Here is a 19491-nt window from a genome sequence, read left to right as displayed (position 1 = left end):
CTGTAGTTGGTGTTCTGTAGTTGGTGTTGTGTAGTTGGTGTTCTGTAGTTGGTGTTCTGTAGTTGGTGTCCTGTAGTTGGTGTCCTGTAGTTGGTGTTCTGTAGTTGGTGGCCTGTAGTTGGTGGCCTGTAGTTGGTGGCCTGTAGTTGGTGTCCTGTAGTTGGTGTCCTGTAGTTGGTGTTCTGTAGTTGGTGTTGTGTAGTTGGTGTCCTGTAGTTGGTGTCCTGTAGTTGGTGGTCTGTAGTTGGTGTTCTGTAGTTGGTGTTCTGTAGTTGGTGTCCTGTAGTTGGTGTCCTGTAGTTGGTGTCCTGTAGTTTGTGTCCTGTAGTTGGTGTCCTGTAGTTGGTGTTCTGTAGTTGGTGTCGTGTAGTTGGTGTCCTGTAGTTGGTGTTCTGTAGTTGGTGTTCTGTAGTTGGCTGCCTGTAGTTGGTGGCCTGTAGTTGATGTCCTGTAGTTGGTGTCCTGTAGTTGGTGTTGTGTAGTTGGTGTTCTGTAGTTGGTGTCCTGTAGTTGGTGTTCTGTAGTTGGTGTCCTGTAGTTGGTGTTGTGTAGTTGGTGTTCTGTAGTTGGTGTCCTGTAGTTGGTGTTGTGTAGTTGGTGTCCTGTAGTTGGTGTCCTGTAGTTGGTGTTCTGTAGTTGGTGTTCTGTAGTTGGTGGCCTGTAGTTGGTGTCCTGTAGTTGGTGTCCTGTAGTTGGTGTCCTGTAGTTGGTGTCCTGTAGTTGGTGTTCTGTAGTTGGTGTCCTGTAGTTGGTGTTCTGTAGTTGGTGTCCTGTAGTTGGTGTTCTGTAGTTGGTGGCCTGTAGTTGGTGTCCTGTAGTTGGTGTCCTGTGGTTGGTGTCCTGTAGTTGGTGTTCTGTAGTTGGTGTTCTGTAGTTGGTGTTCTGTAGTTGGTGTTCTGTAGTTGGTGGCCTGTAGTTGGTGTTGTGTAGTTGGTGTTCTGTAGTTGGTGTCCTGTAGTTGGTGTCCTGTAGTTGGTGTTCTGTAGTTGGTGTTGTGTAGTTGGTGTTGTGTAGTTGGTGTTCTGTAGTTGGTGTTCTGTAGTTGGTGTCCTGTAGTTGGTGTCCTGTAGTTGGTGTTCTGTAGTTGGTGTTGTGTAGTTGGTGTCCTGTAGTTGGTGGTCTGTAGTTGGTGTTCTGTAGTTGGTGTCCTGTAGTTGGTGTTCTGTAGTTGGTGTCGTGTAGTTGGTGTCCTGTAGTTGGTGTTCTGTAGTTGGTGTTCTGTAGTTGGCTGCCTGTAGTTGGTGGCCTGTAGTTGATGTCCTGTAGTTGGTGTCCTGTAGTTGGTGTTGTGTAGTTGGTGTTCTGTAGTTGGTGTCCTGTAGTTGGTGTTGTGTAGTTGGTGTTCTGTAGTTGGTGTCCTGTAGTTGGTGTTCTGTAGTTGGTGTCCTGTAGTTGGTGTTGTGTAGTTGGTGTCCTGTAGTTGGTGGCCTGTAGTTGGTGTCCTGTAGTTGGTGTTCTGTAGTTGGTGTCGTGTAGTTGGTGTTCTGTAGTTGGTGTCCTGTAGTTGGTGTTCTGTAGTTGGTGTTCTGTAGTTGGTGTTCTGTAGTTGGTGGCCTGTAGTTGGTGTTGTGTAGTTGGTGTTCTGTAGTTGGTGTTCTGTAGTTGGTGTCCTGTAGTTGGTGTTCTGTAGTTGGTGTTGTGTAGTTGGTGTTGTGTAGTTGGTGTTCTGTAGTTGGTGTTCTGTAGTTGGTGTCCTGTAGTTGGTGTCCTGTAGTTGGTGTTCTGTAGTTGGTGTTGTGTAGTTGGTGTTCTGTAGTTGGTGTTCTGTAGTTGGTGTCCTGTAGTTGGTGTTCTGTAGTTGGTGTCGTGTAGTTGGTCTTCTGTAGTTGGTGTCCTGTAGTTGATGTTCTGTAGTTGGTGTCCTGTAGTTGGTGTTCTGTAGTTGGTGTCCTGTAGTTGGTGTTCTGTAGTTGGTGTCCTGTAGTTGGTGTTCTGTAGTTGGTGTTGTGTAGTTGGTGTCCTGTAGTTGGTGTCCTGTAGTTGGTGGCCTGTAGTTGGTGTCCTGTAGTTGGTGTTCTGTAGTTGGTGTTCTGTAGTTGGTGTCCTGTAGTTGGGTGTCCTGTAGTTGGGTGTCCTGTAGTTGCTGTCCTGTAGTTGGTGTTCTGTAGTTGGCGTCCTGTAGTTGGTGTCCTGTAGTTGGTGTCCTGTAGTTGGTGGCCTGTAGTTGGTGTTCTGTAGTTGGTGTCCTGTAGTTGGTGTCCTGTAGTTGGTGGCCTGTAGTTGGTGTCCTGTAGTTGGTGTCCTATAGTTGGTGGCCTGTAGTTGGTGTCCTGTAGTTGGTGTCCTATAGTTGGTGGCCTGTTGTTGGCGTCCTGTAGTTGGCGTTCTGTAGTTGGCGTCCTGTAGTTGGTGTCCTGTAGTTGGTGTCCTGTAGTTGGTGGCCTGTAGTTGGTGTCCTGTAGTTGGTGTTCTGTAGTTGGTGTCCTGTAGTTGGTGTTCTGTAGTTGGTGTCCTGTAGTTGGTGTTCTGTAGTTGGTGTCCTGTAGTTGGTGTCCTATAGTTGGTGGCCTGTAGTTGGTGGCCTGTAGTTGGTGTTCTGTAGTTGGTGTCCTGTAGTTGGTGTTCTGTAGTTGGTGTCCTGTAGTTGGTGTCCTATAGTTGGTGGCCTGTAGTTGGTGTCCTGTAGTTGGGTGTCCTGTAGTTGGTGTCCTGTAGTTGGTGTCCTATAGTTGGTGTCCTGTAGTTGGTGTCCTATAGTTGGTGTCCTGTAGTTGGTGTTCTGTAGTTGGTGTTCTGTAGTTGGTGTCCTGTAGTTGGTGTTCTGTAGTTGGTGTCCTGTAGTTGGCGTCCTGTAGTTGGTGGCCTGTAGTTGGTGTCCTGTAGTTGGTGTCCTGTAGTTGGGTGTCCTGTAGTTGGTGTCCTGTAGTTGGTGGCCTGTAGTTGGTGTCCTGTAGTTGGTGTTGTGTAGTTGGTGTCCTGTAGTTGGTGTCCTGTAGTTTGTGTCCTGTAGTTGGTGTCCTGTAGTTGGTGTTCTGTAGTTGGTGTTGTGTAGTTGGTGTCCTGTAGTTGGTGTCCTGTAGTTGGTGTTCTGTAGTTGGTGTCCTGTAGTTGGTGTTCTGTAGTTGGTGTTGTGTAGTTGGTGTCCTGTAGTTGGTGTCCTGTAGTTGGTGTTCTGTAGTTGGTGTCCTGTAGTTGGTGTCCTGTAGTTTGTGTCCTGTAGTTGGTGTTCTGTAGTTGGTGTTCTGTAGTTGGTGTCGTGTAGTTGGTGTCCTGTAGTTGGTGTCCTGTAGTTGGTGTTCTGTAGTTGGTGTTCTGTAGTTGGTGTTCTGTAGTTGGTGTCCTGTAGTTGGTGTCCTGTAGTTTGTGTCCTGTAGTTGGTGTCCTGTAGTTGGTGTTCTGTAGTTGGTGTTGTGTAGTTGGTGTCCTGTAGTTGGTGTCCTGTAGTTGGTGTTCTGTAGTTGGTGTTGTGTAGTTGGTGTTCTGTAGTTGGCTGCCTGTAGTTGGTGGCCTGTAGTTGATGTTCTGTAGTTGGTGTCCTGTAGTTGGTGTCCTGTAGTTGGTGTCCTGTAGTTGGTGTTCTGTAGTTGGTGTTCTGTAGTTGGTGTTCTGTAGTTGGCTGCCTGTAGTTGGTGGCCTGTAGTTGATGTTCTGTAGTTGGTGTCCTGTAGTTGGTGGCCTGCCAGGAGAGTCCTGCACCGATGTGGGTCAGGAGGGCATCAAACTGGGCTCGGTTGAGAGGAAAACTGCGACCCTCGTCAGCACCAAGCTAGCTTGTAAAACGCACCAAACTCACAAAACCTCTGAATTATCTGGTGAATTCAAACACTCCCTCGATGGCCACATTCTTTTGATTTCAGTAAAAAGAAACCAAGACACTCAATATTTAATCTGCTCGAAATAGAGAGGAAATAAAGGCGAGAGGCTTCAACGCGCTTCATTCTCAGCTGCTGTTTTTTTCAATCAAACTGAACACAAAATGTTCAGCAAAGACATCTGAGCCTTCGTTGTGATTGCTGACGTTTTCACCATTGGTGCCACTCTCTCAGTTTCATGGTACAAAGAGACCAGCAACAGAAAACTACGACTCTGTAGTCGATTTTTTGTTTTATGTCTGACATTTTGCACACGCCTCAAAAATCTGAATCGTCCGATAGATTTATTTCAATGGTTTTTTCGTTCAAATGATAAAAAAGAACTGAAATAAATTTGTTGTTTGTTAGTTGTGCCTTTAATAACAATGTAAACTGAAAACCAGAAAGTTTTTAAATTGCATTTTTGTGTCAAAGATGAAAGTAAACCAAATTTTCTGTGTTTTGTGTGAATTTCTGAATTAGGCTTATTGCTCATTTTATTTCGTGTGGCTGTTTTAGCTGAAGAATAAACAAAAGCTTTCTGAAATTACCTTCTTCCTCCAGTAACTTTTGCTCTGCCCCTTCCAGTCTGTCTTATCTCATTCATGTTCTGGTCGTGTCCTTCCCCCTGTGTCAGCTCCGGCTCTGTTATGACACCGGAGAAGGAAACTCTACCGGCTTGTAAACAAGGTTAATTTTAGCTTTACTCTCAGGGTGACAGGCCATACTCAGCATTACCGGTGAGGCTGCAAGCGACCGTGGGAGGAAAATGTCTGCGTGTGGGCAATAACAAAACGTCGCTTACTATTTCCTGCCCGGTCAGCTAATGACTCGAAAATATTTGAATTTGGGTTTATCGTTCGTCTGCAGGTCCAGGAGATGTTGATTTTGTAAAGTTTGCAATAAGTCGAGGAACTGGGTGAGGGAATGAAAGCAAGGTTATGTAAGATACAAGCAAAAATAGCAGCCAAATCAAATAAGTGGTGAATTTATTAGCGGCGAACTGATGGTTCGACAAGAAAACTGTAAAATCCTGAGAGGTTTCTGACGACCTGAGGGCATTTTGATCCAAGACGATCAGAACTTTATAGATCGTTAACAACATTTATTTCTAAATATTTAACAACAGAGCATTTTGGATGAGCTTTGCTGATAGTAATTGAGTCTAGTTGAGTCCTAAACTCTGCCTTAATCTACAACTTTGATCATTTAGTCCAGTAGTCCCCAAGCCCCGGGGCGCGGACTGGTACCGGTACCTATTGGTACCGGGTTGTGCAAGAAGTAATTAAATATTTCCGTTTTATGTATTATCTGAGTCTGGAGGATCTTTTACTTTGAAAATCCTTTAACCAGATTCTTTCGGTTACATTTTGCGCGCCAACATTGAGCCACAAGCAGCAAAATGAGTAAGAAACAGATCAGATGTCTTTAGAAGGCCTCTTTGGGACGAGAAAAGGCCCAGAGGAGAGACAGGAGAATGGATTTAACCCGGTAGGTGATTCCCTCATTCCAAGCTCTTCATGATATGGTGTCCGGCTGGTTAATGAGGGAATGAAGCTTCAAACTGCTTCTCCACATAGAGACCAATCCCTGTGCATAAGCAACACTTCAGGTGTCATTGTCTCTCATCACTCCCAGATGGGACCGTCTGGTTGCAGAGAAACAAGCTCAGGACTCCCATTAGTCGTTATTGTTTGTTAAAATTTTCATGAAAGTAAAATGTTCGTTTTTGCGGCGCATCTGTATCTTATTTTGAAGGGATGTGTAAACGTTACCATAGCGACCAGAGTCAGAGAGCGTTAGGGCAGTGGTTGAGACGAGATGAGAGTCTTGTGAGTTTTAGGTCCGGTTCACACTGGCATGATTCTAATTTAGAAATATTTGCGCTGATGCTTGGCGTTAAATGTGACTTTGTATTAATCGCCGTATCGATCGCGGACTTTAACATCCATTAAGGCTGAGGCAGCAGTCTCTTAAAGGGAATGTTTTTGACCAATTTTGAGAAAAAAATGCAGTAAAATCTGAAAAAATGTGGGGATCTGTTGATTTAGTGTGAATTTTGCAGCTTTGTGAGAAGCTGGAGGGAATAGTTGATGTAATATTAAAGGGCCACATAAAAAAGATCTAGATGCTTGTTTTAGGAAAATATTAATAAAAAAGGTCTTGTTCCCTGGGCAGAATATTTAACTTATAATAAGATATTTTTCCCATGTTATAAGTTAATTTATCTGCCAAAAAAACAAGAACGTTTTCATCAATATTAAGAAATTATTTACTTAAAGGAAGCCTCCACATCTTACTAAAAAGTTACTTTTAAGTTAGTGTTGTCTTATTTCAAGGTTGCGACAATACTCGCATTAGAAACTAGACAAAAAAATCATTAAGATTTTGTGTTTTTGCAGTGTAATTACAAAATTGGCCTCAGGTTTCTGATCTTTTGCGATATCCGTCTCTGATAAACAAATGTAACGCGTTTCCATGACGTCGCCACCATGTTTGTTGTGCAGATGCAGTCGGTCGGCCGTGTACCGAACCAGAGAGATGGCGGCCCGGGCTCTCGTCCCGTTCGTACTCGTCACCCAGATCCCGTCCACCGTCCGGACCTTACTGCAGGAGCTCCCTCCAGAACCGGGACCCGGCGTCCAACAAAACCACATCCATGGCGCTCTGCTGCAGGTCTGCTCCCACACACCCACATCAACACAAACCAGTTCACTCATACTGGGAATATACATCGCTCACTGTAATCAGAGGTTGTTTAAGCAACCGCAGGTTCTCAATTAGAGCTGAAATCAAAACTTCAATCATACGCCTGTCAGAGCTCTGCGTTTCAGTTTATGAGTCACAGTTAGGTCAGCGCTGACAAGGACGCAAACTTCAGCCTGTGGGGTATTTATCCTCCAATTCAATTCAGAAATACTTTATTGATCCCAAAGGGAAACTAAGTGTCAGATTTTTCAAAGAGTTATTGATGGAAAGAAGGATTTCTTAGCGTTCTCGATAACATCAACATGACAAGGAAATACAGCTGAGTGAGAGAATATCAGAAAATACAAACACTAAATATAGTTTTGATGGATGCTGGGGTTTTGGCTGAAGCGATTAATCGGAGTAATTGTGATTAATTGAAACAATTGTCAACTAATTTAGTAATCGATTAATCAGTAACTGGATTAGTTGTTAACTGGAGTCAAAAAAGGCCATTTGATGTAAAAAAAATAAAAATAATACAGTAATTAAGCCAAAACTGTACACAAATATAAACATTTAAAAGAGATGTGAATTTTTCAGTGTTTAGCGTTTCCAATTTTTAGGTTCACAATTCAATTTTTAATTCAAAAACCAATTTTTCTATTCAAATTCTCTATAGGTTGTTTGAATTATGTGACTGAAAAGAGGAAAAGACAATGTCAACAAAAATATAACATTTATTTAAATGTATAAGGTTCTGCTATACCAAACTATATTTAAACTAAAATATGTTTGTGTATAAAAGTCTTTAATTTATATTAGCAGTATTGGGTTAGCTTAGCTGCCTCATCACCTTATAGAGACGTGAAAAGAGTTTCTTACCTCAGGTAAGATACTGACTGCTCATAACCTGACATTACAGAAAATCCCTCTAAAGACAGAATGTCTGCTGGTTCTACTGGGACAGAATCCACACAGAGCTTGTCCAGACTGGGCGGTTATCTCAGGGTAAATACCCGTGTTTAGTTCTGTCATTGCACCCTGACCAAACACAACCAAACAGTCTGCCTGTAACATCAACACCGCTGGAGGAAAAGGGGCAAAGGGGGATTCCCAGAGCCTTGATGGGGGTCGGTGGGCGCGGCGCGGATCCATACGCAGGGGTCGACTCAAAGGATGCAATCTGCAGCGGTTTCTTCAGGATGAGACGGAGTGTGCGCCGCTCGCTGGCGGTCAGGACTCCGGGGAGGTCCGCTGTGGGATGAAGGGGTTGCCTCATAAAAGCCTAGACGAGGTTTCAGGGGGAGAGTGGTTTTTAGTTTGTGTTGCTGTCATGGCTGCCACGTGTGGACGCTCCCCAGATGTCTCCCAATCTCGTCCTCCCTGGTTCATCGCCGTCTGTTTCTCCAACATGGATTTCTGATTGTTGTTGTTGGTCATTGATTGGGATAAATGCCTTACCATACGTGCATTACAATAAATTCCAACCAATGATAACCAATTTCCTCGAGTGTCAATAATCAGGGTTTCAAGTCTTAAATTAATCTATCTAAAACTAAGGCCTTAAAATGTCCTACATTTCTTCAAAAGAATGTAATTTGGTCTTAAATATGTTTATCACACGTCTTAAATATGTGTAGGTTTTATTTTTTATTGAAAAACTGTCTGGACAGAACAGTTTCAAGGAGTTGAGGCTACCGCTAACTAGCTGTTAATATACCGAACTTGCTAATAGCTACAATCTAAGCAAGTCTAAGCTGTGATGCTTAAATTTCAGCAACCAAGTATCAATGACTGTTCCTTACGGATATATATTTAAACAGAAAACAAGCAATGTGTGCAGTAATAATAATAATAATAATAATAATAATAATAATGATAAAAATAGTAATAATGATGGTGATAATAAGAGTAATAATAATAATAATAATAATAATAATAATAATAATAATAATAATAATAATAATAATGATAAAAATAGTAATAATGATGGTGATAATAAGAGTAATAATAATAATAATAATAATAATACTAATAATGATGGTGTCCTGCTCTATAAGTGAGTCACATGGCACCCAGTAATGAACTTATAATTTGTGATCTATCATTTTCTGCTTCTCTGGGGTATAAATATGTACCAGCATGTATTGATAAAACCCATTAACAAGTCGTTAAAATATTCATAAATAGCTTTGTTTCAGCATTCAGAAAGTGTTTCTTAAAATTGAATAACTACTGATCAATCCCTCCAGGATTGTTTTTGTGTTTTTTTGCTTTCAGTGGTTTTGCGATGCTAATTTAGAAATATTTGTAAGAAATTTATGCGATATTTGGGCTAATGTATGATGTTAAATGTGACTTTTTATTAATCACCGAATCGATCACGCACTATAACTGGACACCAAGTAAGGCCGAGGCAGCAGCCACTTAAACCCAAAGTTTTTGACCAATTTTGAGAAAAGTTTGCACTAAAATCTGAGAAAATGTGTGGATTTGCTGATTTTGTGTGGATTTTGCATGTTTGTAAAAACCGAAGGGTTTATTGATGTAATTTAGAGTCTAGAGGGCCACATACAAAGATATGGCGGGCCAGATTCGGCCCCCGGGCCTCGAGTTTGACATGTGCTCTAGATCTCGCTGTGACATTACCGTAGTCTTTTTATCTTCTGGCGACAGAAGACTGACTTTTGTAGTCGTCTTTATGTAGAAATGAATGTTCAGGTTTGACTCACCCACATGTCGGGCCTCATCTCTAGTTTCTAGCTGTATTAGCTGAAGCAGTTTGTGGAAAATTGTATAAAATTCATGTTCCGATGCGGCCAAACTCACAGCAGCGCTGCTTTCAGTCACATTGTGTCAAATTGCATAAAGAGACTGAATTGAAATAAAAATCCATCCAGCTCTTAAGTTAACGATATTTTACATCCCATTTGACAGGAAAAGTTTCTCACCACTGTTTGAAAAGTGAGTTTTACCTTCTGCTGCTTAAATAAGGGTATTTATATGTGATGTAATGAAGCGGGAATCACCATGGCGACCAGTAAACACAGTTCCCAGCTAGGATGGGAATGTTCCCACCTTCCTCTTTTGTCCGTTTCCTGATATCAGTTGCACTTCTTCATGCCGTGAAAGGCAGGGATCACCTCTCTCCAGGATGTAATCGTCTCCTGGAATGGGAGCTGAGGATGTAGGAAACCTCTTTGTCCTTTCCTGTGTCTCGTCTTCGCCGTGTTCGGGGCTTGTTACAGGAGGACCGCGACACCGGCCATTTTTGTTTTCTAATTAAAAAGATGAGACAGGAGCTGCATGCTCATTTGAACCAAACTGGAATTTTCCAGTGATAATTTATGATGGAAAATAAAATCTAACTTTTCTTTTCTTTGTGTTTAAAACTAGATAAACAAATAGATAAATGTCACATTTATCTATTTGCAACGTTTAAAACTATTTCAGATGCATTTGTGTCTTTTTTTTATTTGTTAAAACAATCATTGAAGTTGAATGTCAGTAAAGCACTCCTCTTTTCAGTCATATCAGATTTTGGATTCATCTTCTTTGCTTCAGTAAAGACATAAACTTATGAGATGTAGTGGTCTGTAAGCCATGTGTCGACATTCCTTTCCTTTTTACTGCCACCAAAAGCTCACTGGACTATTTATACATCTCATTGAGTCTCTTATCTTTCTGTGTTATGCAGAAAGACGTCCCCTTGTGGCCCCCCAGGGTAGTGCAGGCAGAAAAACACTGGCTGTTTACCCTGAAGGTGAATTTCACTAAATGAATGTGCTCTATTTTATTTCGAAAATAATTTGTTTCAGGATTTGGACAGAAACCAGTAGGGACCTGATGGATGATCCGAATGAATGAATGTACTTTATTAATCCCAAAGGGAAAGTCACAGATCTGTGGGTATTTTTAGCTTCTATGTCTTTGGGAGTCACATTGCTGTTGGAAAAACTCTTCAGTGTAGACACAACAACTGTGTGCCTTGAGCTTGGCAGTTTTTTTATGCTGGTATTATTCATACACTACAAAAACACAAAATCTTAAGCATATTCTGATCAAGTTCCTAGTGAAAATATCTTAGTACACTTGAAATAAGACAAAACTAACTTACAAGTAACTTCCCAGCAGGATATATAAGCTTAAGTCATTAATTCCTTGATATTGATGAAAAAGTTCTAGTTGTATTGGCAGATTATTTCACTTATAACATGGGAAATGTCTTGTTACTGGTTAAATAATCTGCCAGTTGAGCTGTTAAATTTTTCAATCAATATTAAGGAATTATTTACTTTAAACAAACCCCTATACATTGCTGAAAGGCTTCTTGTAAGTTAGTTTAGTCTTATTTCAAATGTACTAAGACATTGGCACCAGAAACTAGACCTCAAAAAACTTGATAAGATTTTGTTTTTGCAGTGTAATGAGTGTCGCCTGACTGAAGATGCTAAACAACGCTTAAGCACAAGGATGAAAAGGAGCTAGCTCAGCGCTATCTGCCGACTGATGCATATCCAGACTATCGGGTCTGCAGGTAAAGACGATGAAGAGATGTTTGTGTTTGATATGCAGCCTCTGTCCCAGCAGCAGCTGCTGGAGAAGCGACTGAAATTAGCAGCAGGCAGATAGAAGTCTGGAGTACGTGTGGAGAGAAGCATCTGACCCACACAGCCCCCGATCCGGCAGATAGCGACCTGCATTTTTACTGTCTGAAATTCTCTGCTGGATGTTTGCAGTGTGTGTGTGTGTGTGTGTGCGTTTGTTTCTAATACCTTTTGGGGACCATTTTCCTGACATACTACGTTGTGGGGACACACTGCTCCTTGTGGGGACCGCAGCCGGGTCCCCACAAGGAGAAACGCTGTTTTGGGGTCAGGGGTCAGATTTAGGACTAAGGTGTGAATTGAGTTTTGGTTAGGGTTAGGTATGTAATGGTTAGGGTTAGGGTAAGGTTTAGGCTGTAGAAATGAATGGAAGTCAATGGAAAGTCCCCACAAAGATAGCTGCGCAAACATGTGTGTGTGCAGGTGTGCGTGTGCGTGCGTGTGTGTGTGTGTGTGTGTGAGGACGTGGTGTTTAGCCTTGGGACCCGTCTAGTGCAGGGCACCACGGTTCACCGTGTGTGTTTTTGTGTAACAGGTAGCAGATGTTTTTGCTCGGGGGGAGAAATGACTTCCTCTGTCACTGTCAGAGAACAACTGTTAGTTGGCCAAGTGGGAATCTGGGAACCATCACAGCTACTGCGCCGCGCCTTACCTCCCTGCTGACTTTCACACACACTTTATGAATCGGCTGGAAAACGCGTCACCATGGTTACGGTCTGGGTTTCCCTCGGATCCTGGGTTTCTGCTGGTTCTGATGCATTTGGGAGCTAACATCGACTTTGAATTTTAATACAATACTTTGTGGTACTGTCGTAATAAATGATAAAAATGACATTTAATTCTTAATTTTTAGGTAACTGTAGGAGAGACTGGGATCTAGCTGAATCCCTGATCATTCATGTAGCTTCTTCTTAAAAATCCTTCTTTTTAAATGTGGACTGTGGATGCTGACATTAGCAATACTAATTAGTAATTGCTGCAACATGTTTGGCATTGAGATACTCAGGGTTTCCCCCACAAAACTAGCTAAGCCCATAGCAAGGAAGTCACTGAGTTTTTCAGTTAAAAAATGTTTAAAGTTAATAGGAAATTTGGAAATATCTCAATGTAATTATGTTATTGGACGATATTAACAATTAACATTAACATAAATGAATATAATTTCTTGCTCTTCAGTTGTTTCACCCTAATTAAAGTGTCAAAATATTTTTTGATCCTTTACCCGTCCTTGTCACTTTATTCACTGATGTTTTTAGCATGTAGAGTGGAAATGCAGGCTTTGTTTACGATTGAATAAAAAAACATCATGTTCACATAATTACCATATTATCTTACTATTGTGCTTCTCAACATAGTCTTTTTAACCCATCTTTGCTGTCACTATTACTGTATAAAAAAACCTTTATGTTTATTTGAAATAAACATAAAACTCTTAGTCTGGCGGGGGTGAAAGTAAAGCCTGGTGACCCACCAGGCTTATAAAACACAAAATCCTACCAAGTATTTTTGGTCCAGTTTCTAATGCAAATATCTCAGTACTCTTGAAATAAGACAAAATTAACTTACAAGTAACTTTTCAGTAAGTTATAGGAGCTTGTTTTAAGTAAAAAATTTATTAATATTTATTTAAAACGTTCTAGTTCCACTGGCATATTATTTAACTTATAACATGGGACAAATAGGTTGTTATACGTGAAATAATCTGCCAGCGGAACTAGAACTTTATCATCAATATTAAGGAGTTATTTATTTAAAACAAGCATTTTATTTTGCTGAAACGTTACTTGTAAACTAAGATATTTGCACTAGAAATTAAACACCTTTGGCAAGATTTTGTGTTTTTAGACTTGAATAGATTCACTGATCAGTCAACTCCTTTTAGCACAACTTCCACACAACAGTCTTTTCCAGCCTCCACTCAGATTGTTTTCTGAAATTAACCACCACTGATCCAAAAGAAGCCTCAGAATTATGGACGTACCACAAACGGTGGTACAAAGGCTCCGGCTCGGGAGTTTCGTATGTAGAAGCCAATTAATTGCACTAAGATTCCCAACCTGTTAAAATCAGTGCAATTAACTAACCAAAATTAAAATATACTTTATACCCAACAGCAAAGTAAAGCAGCATGTATCTTCACAGGTTTATTTCCCCAGAGTGTTTAGTTTCGCCCTTCCTCATGAGAACAACCGTCTGTGGCTTTAAAGTAGGGGTGTCCAAAGTCGGTCCTGGAGGGCCGGCATCCTGCATGTTTTAGTTCTCTTTAACGCACCTGGATCAAATGATGGCTCGTTAGAAGGCCTAAGAAGAACATTGACATGCTGAAAAGATTGTTTGTGCCACCAGAGAGAGAACTGAAACATGCATGAGGTCGGCCCTCCAGGACCAACTCTGGGCACCACTGCTTTACAGCTAGCTTAGATGCTGCATTCACACCCATGTGCACATGCAGATGTAAATCAGCATGTCTCGTGGACAAACTAAGCTTTTTGTCAAAACGTGTCTGCATTCAGCAAGAGGCGCTTTATTTCCTTTTATATTTAGCTCATCTTTATTGGGATCCATTTTTGCCTAATTGGGCGCGTCTGCAATGTGCCTCTCCGTGTCTGCTTTTAACGTCGATTCATGCGTCTCCGTGTGCATGTGTTTTACTGGACGGAGTTCTGGATTGCAGTGCAATTATTTGCACTTGCTCCGGCTGTGTGTGAGCGTGCCGTATAAAGGGCGCACTCTCGCTGCAGCGTGTGGTCAGTCTGTGGTTGCGGCAGTGGGAGGGACGGCAGGGCAGGCTGATAACAGAGTCTGAATGGACCTCACATCCACCACCACTATTTTTGCCGGTCCCAAAAGCAGAGAGGAAGGCTTGCTGCAACACACGCAAGAAAAAAAGTCCTCTCTCATGCAAAAGTAGTTAGTTGCCTCGTTATGAAACAAGGCGTACAGAATGTCTTGATTCTTGTCATATTTAGCACTGCGGTGGCTGGGGTTTCCGGCTCAACGCAAAAAATATGCAAACCGAAGCTATGACAGCGGCAGGTGTTTTTAGCCACTGTTATAAGATATAATAATTAACAACAAGAAGCTAAATTAGGTAAATATTAAATTAAATGAAAACTCAAACACCCTCCAATGTGGAAATGTCATAAAAGTTTAAGTCATTATACATGAATCGTATGACTTCTGTTTCAAGTACTCACAGCGTACAGACATACAAATACACCAACTTAAATAAGAATAAAGGAGCAGTACACTGCAAAAACAGAAAATATTACCGAGTATATTTGGTCTAGTTTCTATTGCCAATATAGTATAATAATAGAACACTTGAAATAAGGCAAAACTAACAAGACTTTTCAGCGAAAGGAGTTGGTTTTTAGTCAGTAGTTCTTTCATATTCATAAAAAGTTAATTATTTCACTTAGAACTTGGGCAAAATGTTGGTATAAGTGAAATAATCTAACAGTGGATCTCGTACTTTTTATTGTTTATGTATTAAAACAAGCCCCTACATCTTCTGACAACTTACTTGAAAGTTAGTTTTGACTTATTTCAAATGCACAAAAATGTTTGCAAAAAAAACCTAGACCGACAATATTTGGTAAAATTTAGTTTTTGCAGTGTATGTTTTCAAAGCAGGAGAACATTTTTTTTCTGTATTATTATTATTGATATTTTTTTGGCTCGTGATTAACTTGTCAAGAGTAATATCATCAAGGAGTCATATTAACAAAAGAGAGAAGACATGCTAACATTAGCATTTTGGCTAACTGGTTTGTTTTAAGTCAATAATTCCTTAATATTGAAGAAAAAGTACTGGTTCCTTTTCCAAATTATTTCACTAATAACAAGACATTATTCCAATGATATAAGTGTAATAATCTGACATTGGAATTAGCATTTTTTCTTCAATATTTAGGAATCATTGGCTTAAAACAATCTGCTATATCTTACTGAAAATTCCCTTGTAGGTTATTTTTGTCTTAGTTCAAGTGTACTGAGGTATTGGGACTAGAAAATAACTTGGTAAGATTTTGTGTTTTGATGGTGCATTTAAATGTTTTTGCCGGTAATTTTTCTTTATAAAACTGAAAGATTATTGTAAGGATGAGAGTTTATTGAATTCAAACTGTAAAACTCCTATTACCCAATCTGATTACACAAAGAGTGACATATTCTAAGGACTTATCTCTGCTGGTTGGGTGAGTATTGCTTTCAGCTAATTAAAAGTCAAAATTTAGCGTAAAAGACTAAGATACTAAATCAAACCAATAAAGAAATATTATGACATGACAAACCTTATGGGGATTTCAGGAGCCATGTCATCTGCTGGTGTTTCTATAGTACTCCCTGTTCACAGTGCTAAAATAGAATAGAAACAGCATTTATTGTCCCACAAAGGGGAAATTCTGGAGTAAAAGTACCAATTCCTGCTTTACTGCACTGCAGTGCAGATGAACTGGAGGCTGCTGTTTAAGCAGCATTGTTTTTTGTTTTTTTGGCATATGTACATTTGAAAACCACAATTATTCAAACAGCAGGCTAATTTTAGATTGTATTCAAGTAGATGTTGTTTTTTTTATTATCCCATTTTGGTGCCAAAATAGTTAAAGGTAGAAGAGGAAAGATTCATTTTTGATGTGGAAAAATGAATATAATTCTCCACAAATGAGAAAAAAGTCAGAACTATTTTCTAGTTTAAGTGAGTATATAAAGAAAGAATGGTAAGTTAATATGTTGAACTTTAACAAATTTACATAGTGGATATTTTACAGTATAATTCAGCAGTTGTTTGTTTGAGACCTAAATTCTTGTCTGTCTCTTTAATAAAGAGTGTTTGGTTCTGACATGACTCAGCAAGTTATTCTTTCTTGTATGACAGTCCTTGATATTAATATTATAGTGATACGCACCAATACTTACAGTTATATTTAACAAATATTAATAATACAGGTAAATTAATTTATTTCAGTAAACATGTTATATTGTTTATTTACATGCAGACAGGTGATTTAAAGCTATTATTTGTGTTAATGATGATTTTTAATAAAAACAACACATTTAAGATTAGAATAATACATAAAACCAATAAAAAATATATTTTTAACACATAAATATGGGTTTAATGAAAAGTAAGTTTAATAATTGCTTAAAAGTTAATTTCAAGAAGGTGCTTTTAATCTGAAAAACAAGCCTCAAATGAACACATTTTCTAATTTTACTGATTACATCGTCAAATATGGTCCAAATTGTTTGGTAATTCACCTTCCACTTCCACTACAATCAGTGGAAGTTGATTTATGTTGGATTGTTGAGTTGTTCAAACCTTTTTTCGTCAAATAATAATAGAAACCATTAGTTCAGGTTGGATAAAATGCTAAAGTTGTAGAAAGAAACATCCTTTTTTATTGACCTAATTATTTTAGAGGAGCAGCAAGTATTAGAAACAGTTGTGATCTGCTTGGAATAATTAGTATTTAGCTGAGATTTACTTGGAGATGTATGGATTTTATGACTAAACAAACATTTTTATGGCAATAATAATTGCAAAATTAAACATTTTCTTGTACAGGATTTCTCTGTTTCATTGTCCCTGATTTATTTCAGCCTGATTTAACCCAGCGTCCCCTCCCACATGGGGTGTTGTTCTCCTCTCCGTCCTTGGTGGAGGAGGAACAGGGAGGCATCGCTTTCTATAAATATTTCGTTTTTCACCATGCCGGGCTGGATTGAGCCGGTTGAGCCTCGGATGCAGGGACTTCCCAGCTCTGGGGATGAGGTGTAGCTGTGGAGGGCAGAGCGGGAGAGCGTGGACACAGGAGGATGAATCAAACCGTTTCATGGGAAGGAATGCCTCTGTAAACAGAACTTCCTGTCCTGATTGATGTTTGGTGTCAAAAAGTCTAAAAAAATGTGACCCATTCTGCATTAAACAGGATTTGTACATCATCACCAATCTGATAAGTTTTGGACATTGCTTCTACTTCTCTTAGTTTTTCTTGGCCTGAATTTGTTTCACATAAATCATATTGAGTTACATTTCCTGACAGCGGAGTGGCTTACAAGTGTTCGCTTTTCGAAGCAGGTCCAGAAAAAAAAAGAAAAACCACATCGCTGAGTGACAGTGAGAGGAAGAGAGCGTCTCTTGGTGGGAGTGTGAAAGCTTTCGGTGCGAGCCAGTGGGTGTTGTCTGGGCGTGGAGAGGGAACGGGGCGGGCCAGGACTCGGTGGCCATGCTTGGTGCTACGTGGTCGGCCTGGTTTTTCCCCACGTTGCCTTCCCTGCACGGCGTAATGAATGGCTTCCTACTGGTCTGTGGCCGTGGCCCCAGCTTAAAGAGTATACTTACCAAGGCTCAGAATACACACCCCAGCAGGCCGGCCAGCCAGCCAGCCAGCCAGCCTGTGTCTTTACTCTGAACACTCCCAACCACCGGTCCACCTGCTGCAGACTGGCGCAGTTTCTGTTTCACAGCGCTGGTTGAAGTGGGAAGCATTTCCTTTAAAGCACAAGTGGTTTTCGTTTTCTATCTACGGCCTTACAGGGGACTTCTGTAATGCCTTGTTCACTGCAAAAACACATTTGTTGAGAGAGAGAACAGCAGTAGGTCAGGGGTGTCCAATCAGTTGATTGCGATCAGGAAGGTTTTGAGTTCAGGAGACAAACTGAATGCCGCAGGACGCTGAGACGAGCTCGTCCTCTTCTGACGCGCTTATCAAAATATTCAGTGATTAAAAAATCCAAAACGTTATGTGCCAAAATTCCCAGAATTTTGTTGCTGTCAACTGTAACCAACTGTCATTACAGAAGTTGCTATGACAACAATAAACAAGTCACAAGCTTAGAACTAGCTCACACCTCATTCCTATCAAACTTATAAACAATATTAGAGCATTATAATATTACTAATTATTTATGAGTGCTCTGTCCACCGCTGTGTAAGATAAATATCAGATATTATATTGATATACTAACAAAATTAGCTTAGCTGACGTAGCTTTTATCTGCAGGCTAAGACGAAAATGAAGCCTACATGTTTGTTAGTACATGTGCCGGTCACCAGAACCTGTTATTCACACGAAGAGTTCATACGTCCTTTACAAATCACTGACTGTATGCGTCGACGGATTTCGGGTGCGAAGCTAATGCGTGGCGCACGCTGAGCGTGATCGCGCGCCACGCCGAGCCGATGTTCAATCATCAATGGCTGTGTTCAGGTGACTTCTTGTTAATAATCACAAAATAAACATCAAGCCTGAAAACTTATCATAACGGACCGAATGTTATGTTTTAGACGTAATATCTGTTCTGTCGGCTGCCGGTTACCACGGCAACGGGTGTGCTGTGGTATGTAGAGTCGACAGAAAGAGAGAGAGATATAATAAAACTATACAATTGGTTTTGAGTAGTTTGCCTTTTCTGCGTTATTTTATCTTTGGTGTGGCGCGTTGTAGCTGCTGTCATTTCTGAAAGTTCAATAATTGTCAAAATTTAGCTAGTTACTTCAAAGGCAGAGGTAATTTTAGTTATAAAGCACATTTTCAGCAACAAGGCAGTACAAAGTGCTCAAACTCTGATTCAGAGCCGCACGGCATTCTGGGAGATGTAGGCAGAGGAAAAACTTTAGCCACACAACCTCACAGCCAGCTAGGCTAGCTGGGTAGCATTACGTAACTAATTCACTCTTTGGTTACCTAGCAACTCACTCACTCTTTGGTTACCTAGCAACAACTTTCTAGAGCAACAGTTAAAGATTTTACCACTGTGGCTTATAACTGGTAAAAAATAAACAACGGTGTGAGGGGTAAATTATAGATGGGAGGAAAGTGGCACGCCAACAACCTTGTGGTATTTCAGATATTTAAAATAATAACTAATCAACAATTATTGATATCGACTGATCTGAAACGCTTATATTCTGATTAGTTTTTCAGCCGTATCGTCCAGAGATAGATATATAGATAAAGATAAATAAAGATTCGTAGATAATGATAGATAAAGATAGATAGATAAAGGAAGATGATAAAGTTAGCTAGATATGTAAAGAAAGACATTGACATTGACAGACAGACAGACAGAAACAAACAAAGTAACTTTATTAATCCTTTTTAGATTTTCCCTCGGGGATTTTGTCATTTCCGTCTCTTCACAGCACTCTTACATATACATCAAACCCTTAAAACATTAAATTAAAAAATATTAACACCCCAGTCCTACAGTTACTCTGTTCTTGTACTCCTGTCAGCATAGCAGTTAATCGATAAAACTGATTTATCGCTCAGCTCTACTTTGGTCTGTGGCGGCAGAGCTTGGCGGGTCACGACCCACCAGGCGGTTTCTGTTCTGAACCCGGGTCACCCTTCTGCTGACCCGTCCTCATGTTGTGAGAGCGAATGTGTGTTTGT

The 19491-nt window shown here is 40.3% G+C and overlaps 1 protein-coding gene and 1 long non-coding RNA gene across 5 annotated transcripts in view; one reads left to right on the top strand and one right to left on the bottom strand.

The window, feature by feature from the left end:
- Positions 1-19491, top strand: part of thada (THADA armadillo repeat containing) — a 110323-nt gene that overhangs the window by 53597 nt on the left and 37235 nt on the right. For all 4 annotated transcript variants that reach the window (XM_044135842.1, XM_044135840.1, XM_044135841.1 and 1 more), the window contains exon 29: positions 6299-6467. In XM_044135842.1, the coding sequence (XP_043991777.1) occupies positions 6299-6467 (169 nt within the window). The remainder of the gene's footprint in view (positions 1-6298; positions 6468-19491) is intronic.
- Positions 13556-19490, bottom strand: LOC122842200. Its single transcript, XR_006372509.1, has 3 exons — positions 18120-19490; positions 15385-15448; positions 13556-13955 (listed from the first exon to the last, which is right to left on the bottom strand). It is a non-coding gene; the product is annotated as an uncharacterized LOC122842200 (long non-coding RNA).

Source organism: Gambusia affinis, linkage group LG13 (assembly GCF_019740435.1).
Source record: "Gambusia affinis linkage group LG13, SWU_Gaff_1.0, whole genome shotgun sequence".
In the NCBI taxonomy this organism is placed as follows: domain Eukaryota; kingdom Metazoa; phylum Chordata; class Actinopteri; order Cyprinodontiformes; family Poeciliidae; genus Gambusia; species Gambusia affinis.
The sequence above is the reverse complement of the archived record's forward strand: the minus strand, read 5'-3'. Positions and strand labels throughout refer to the sequence as shown.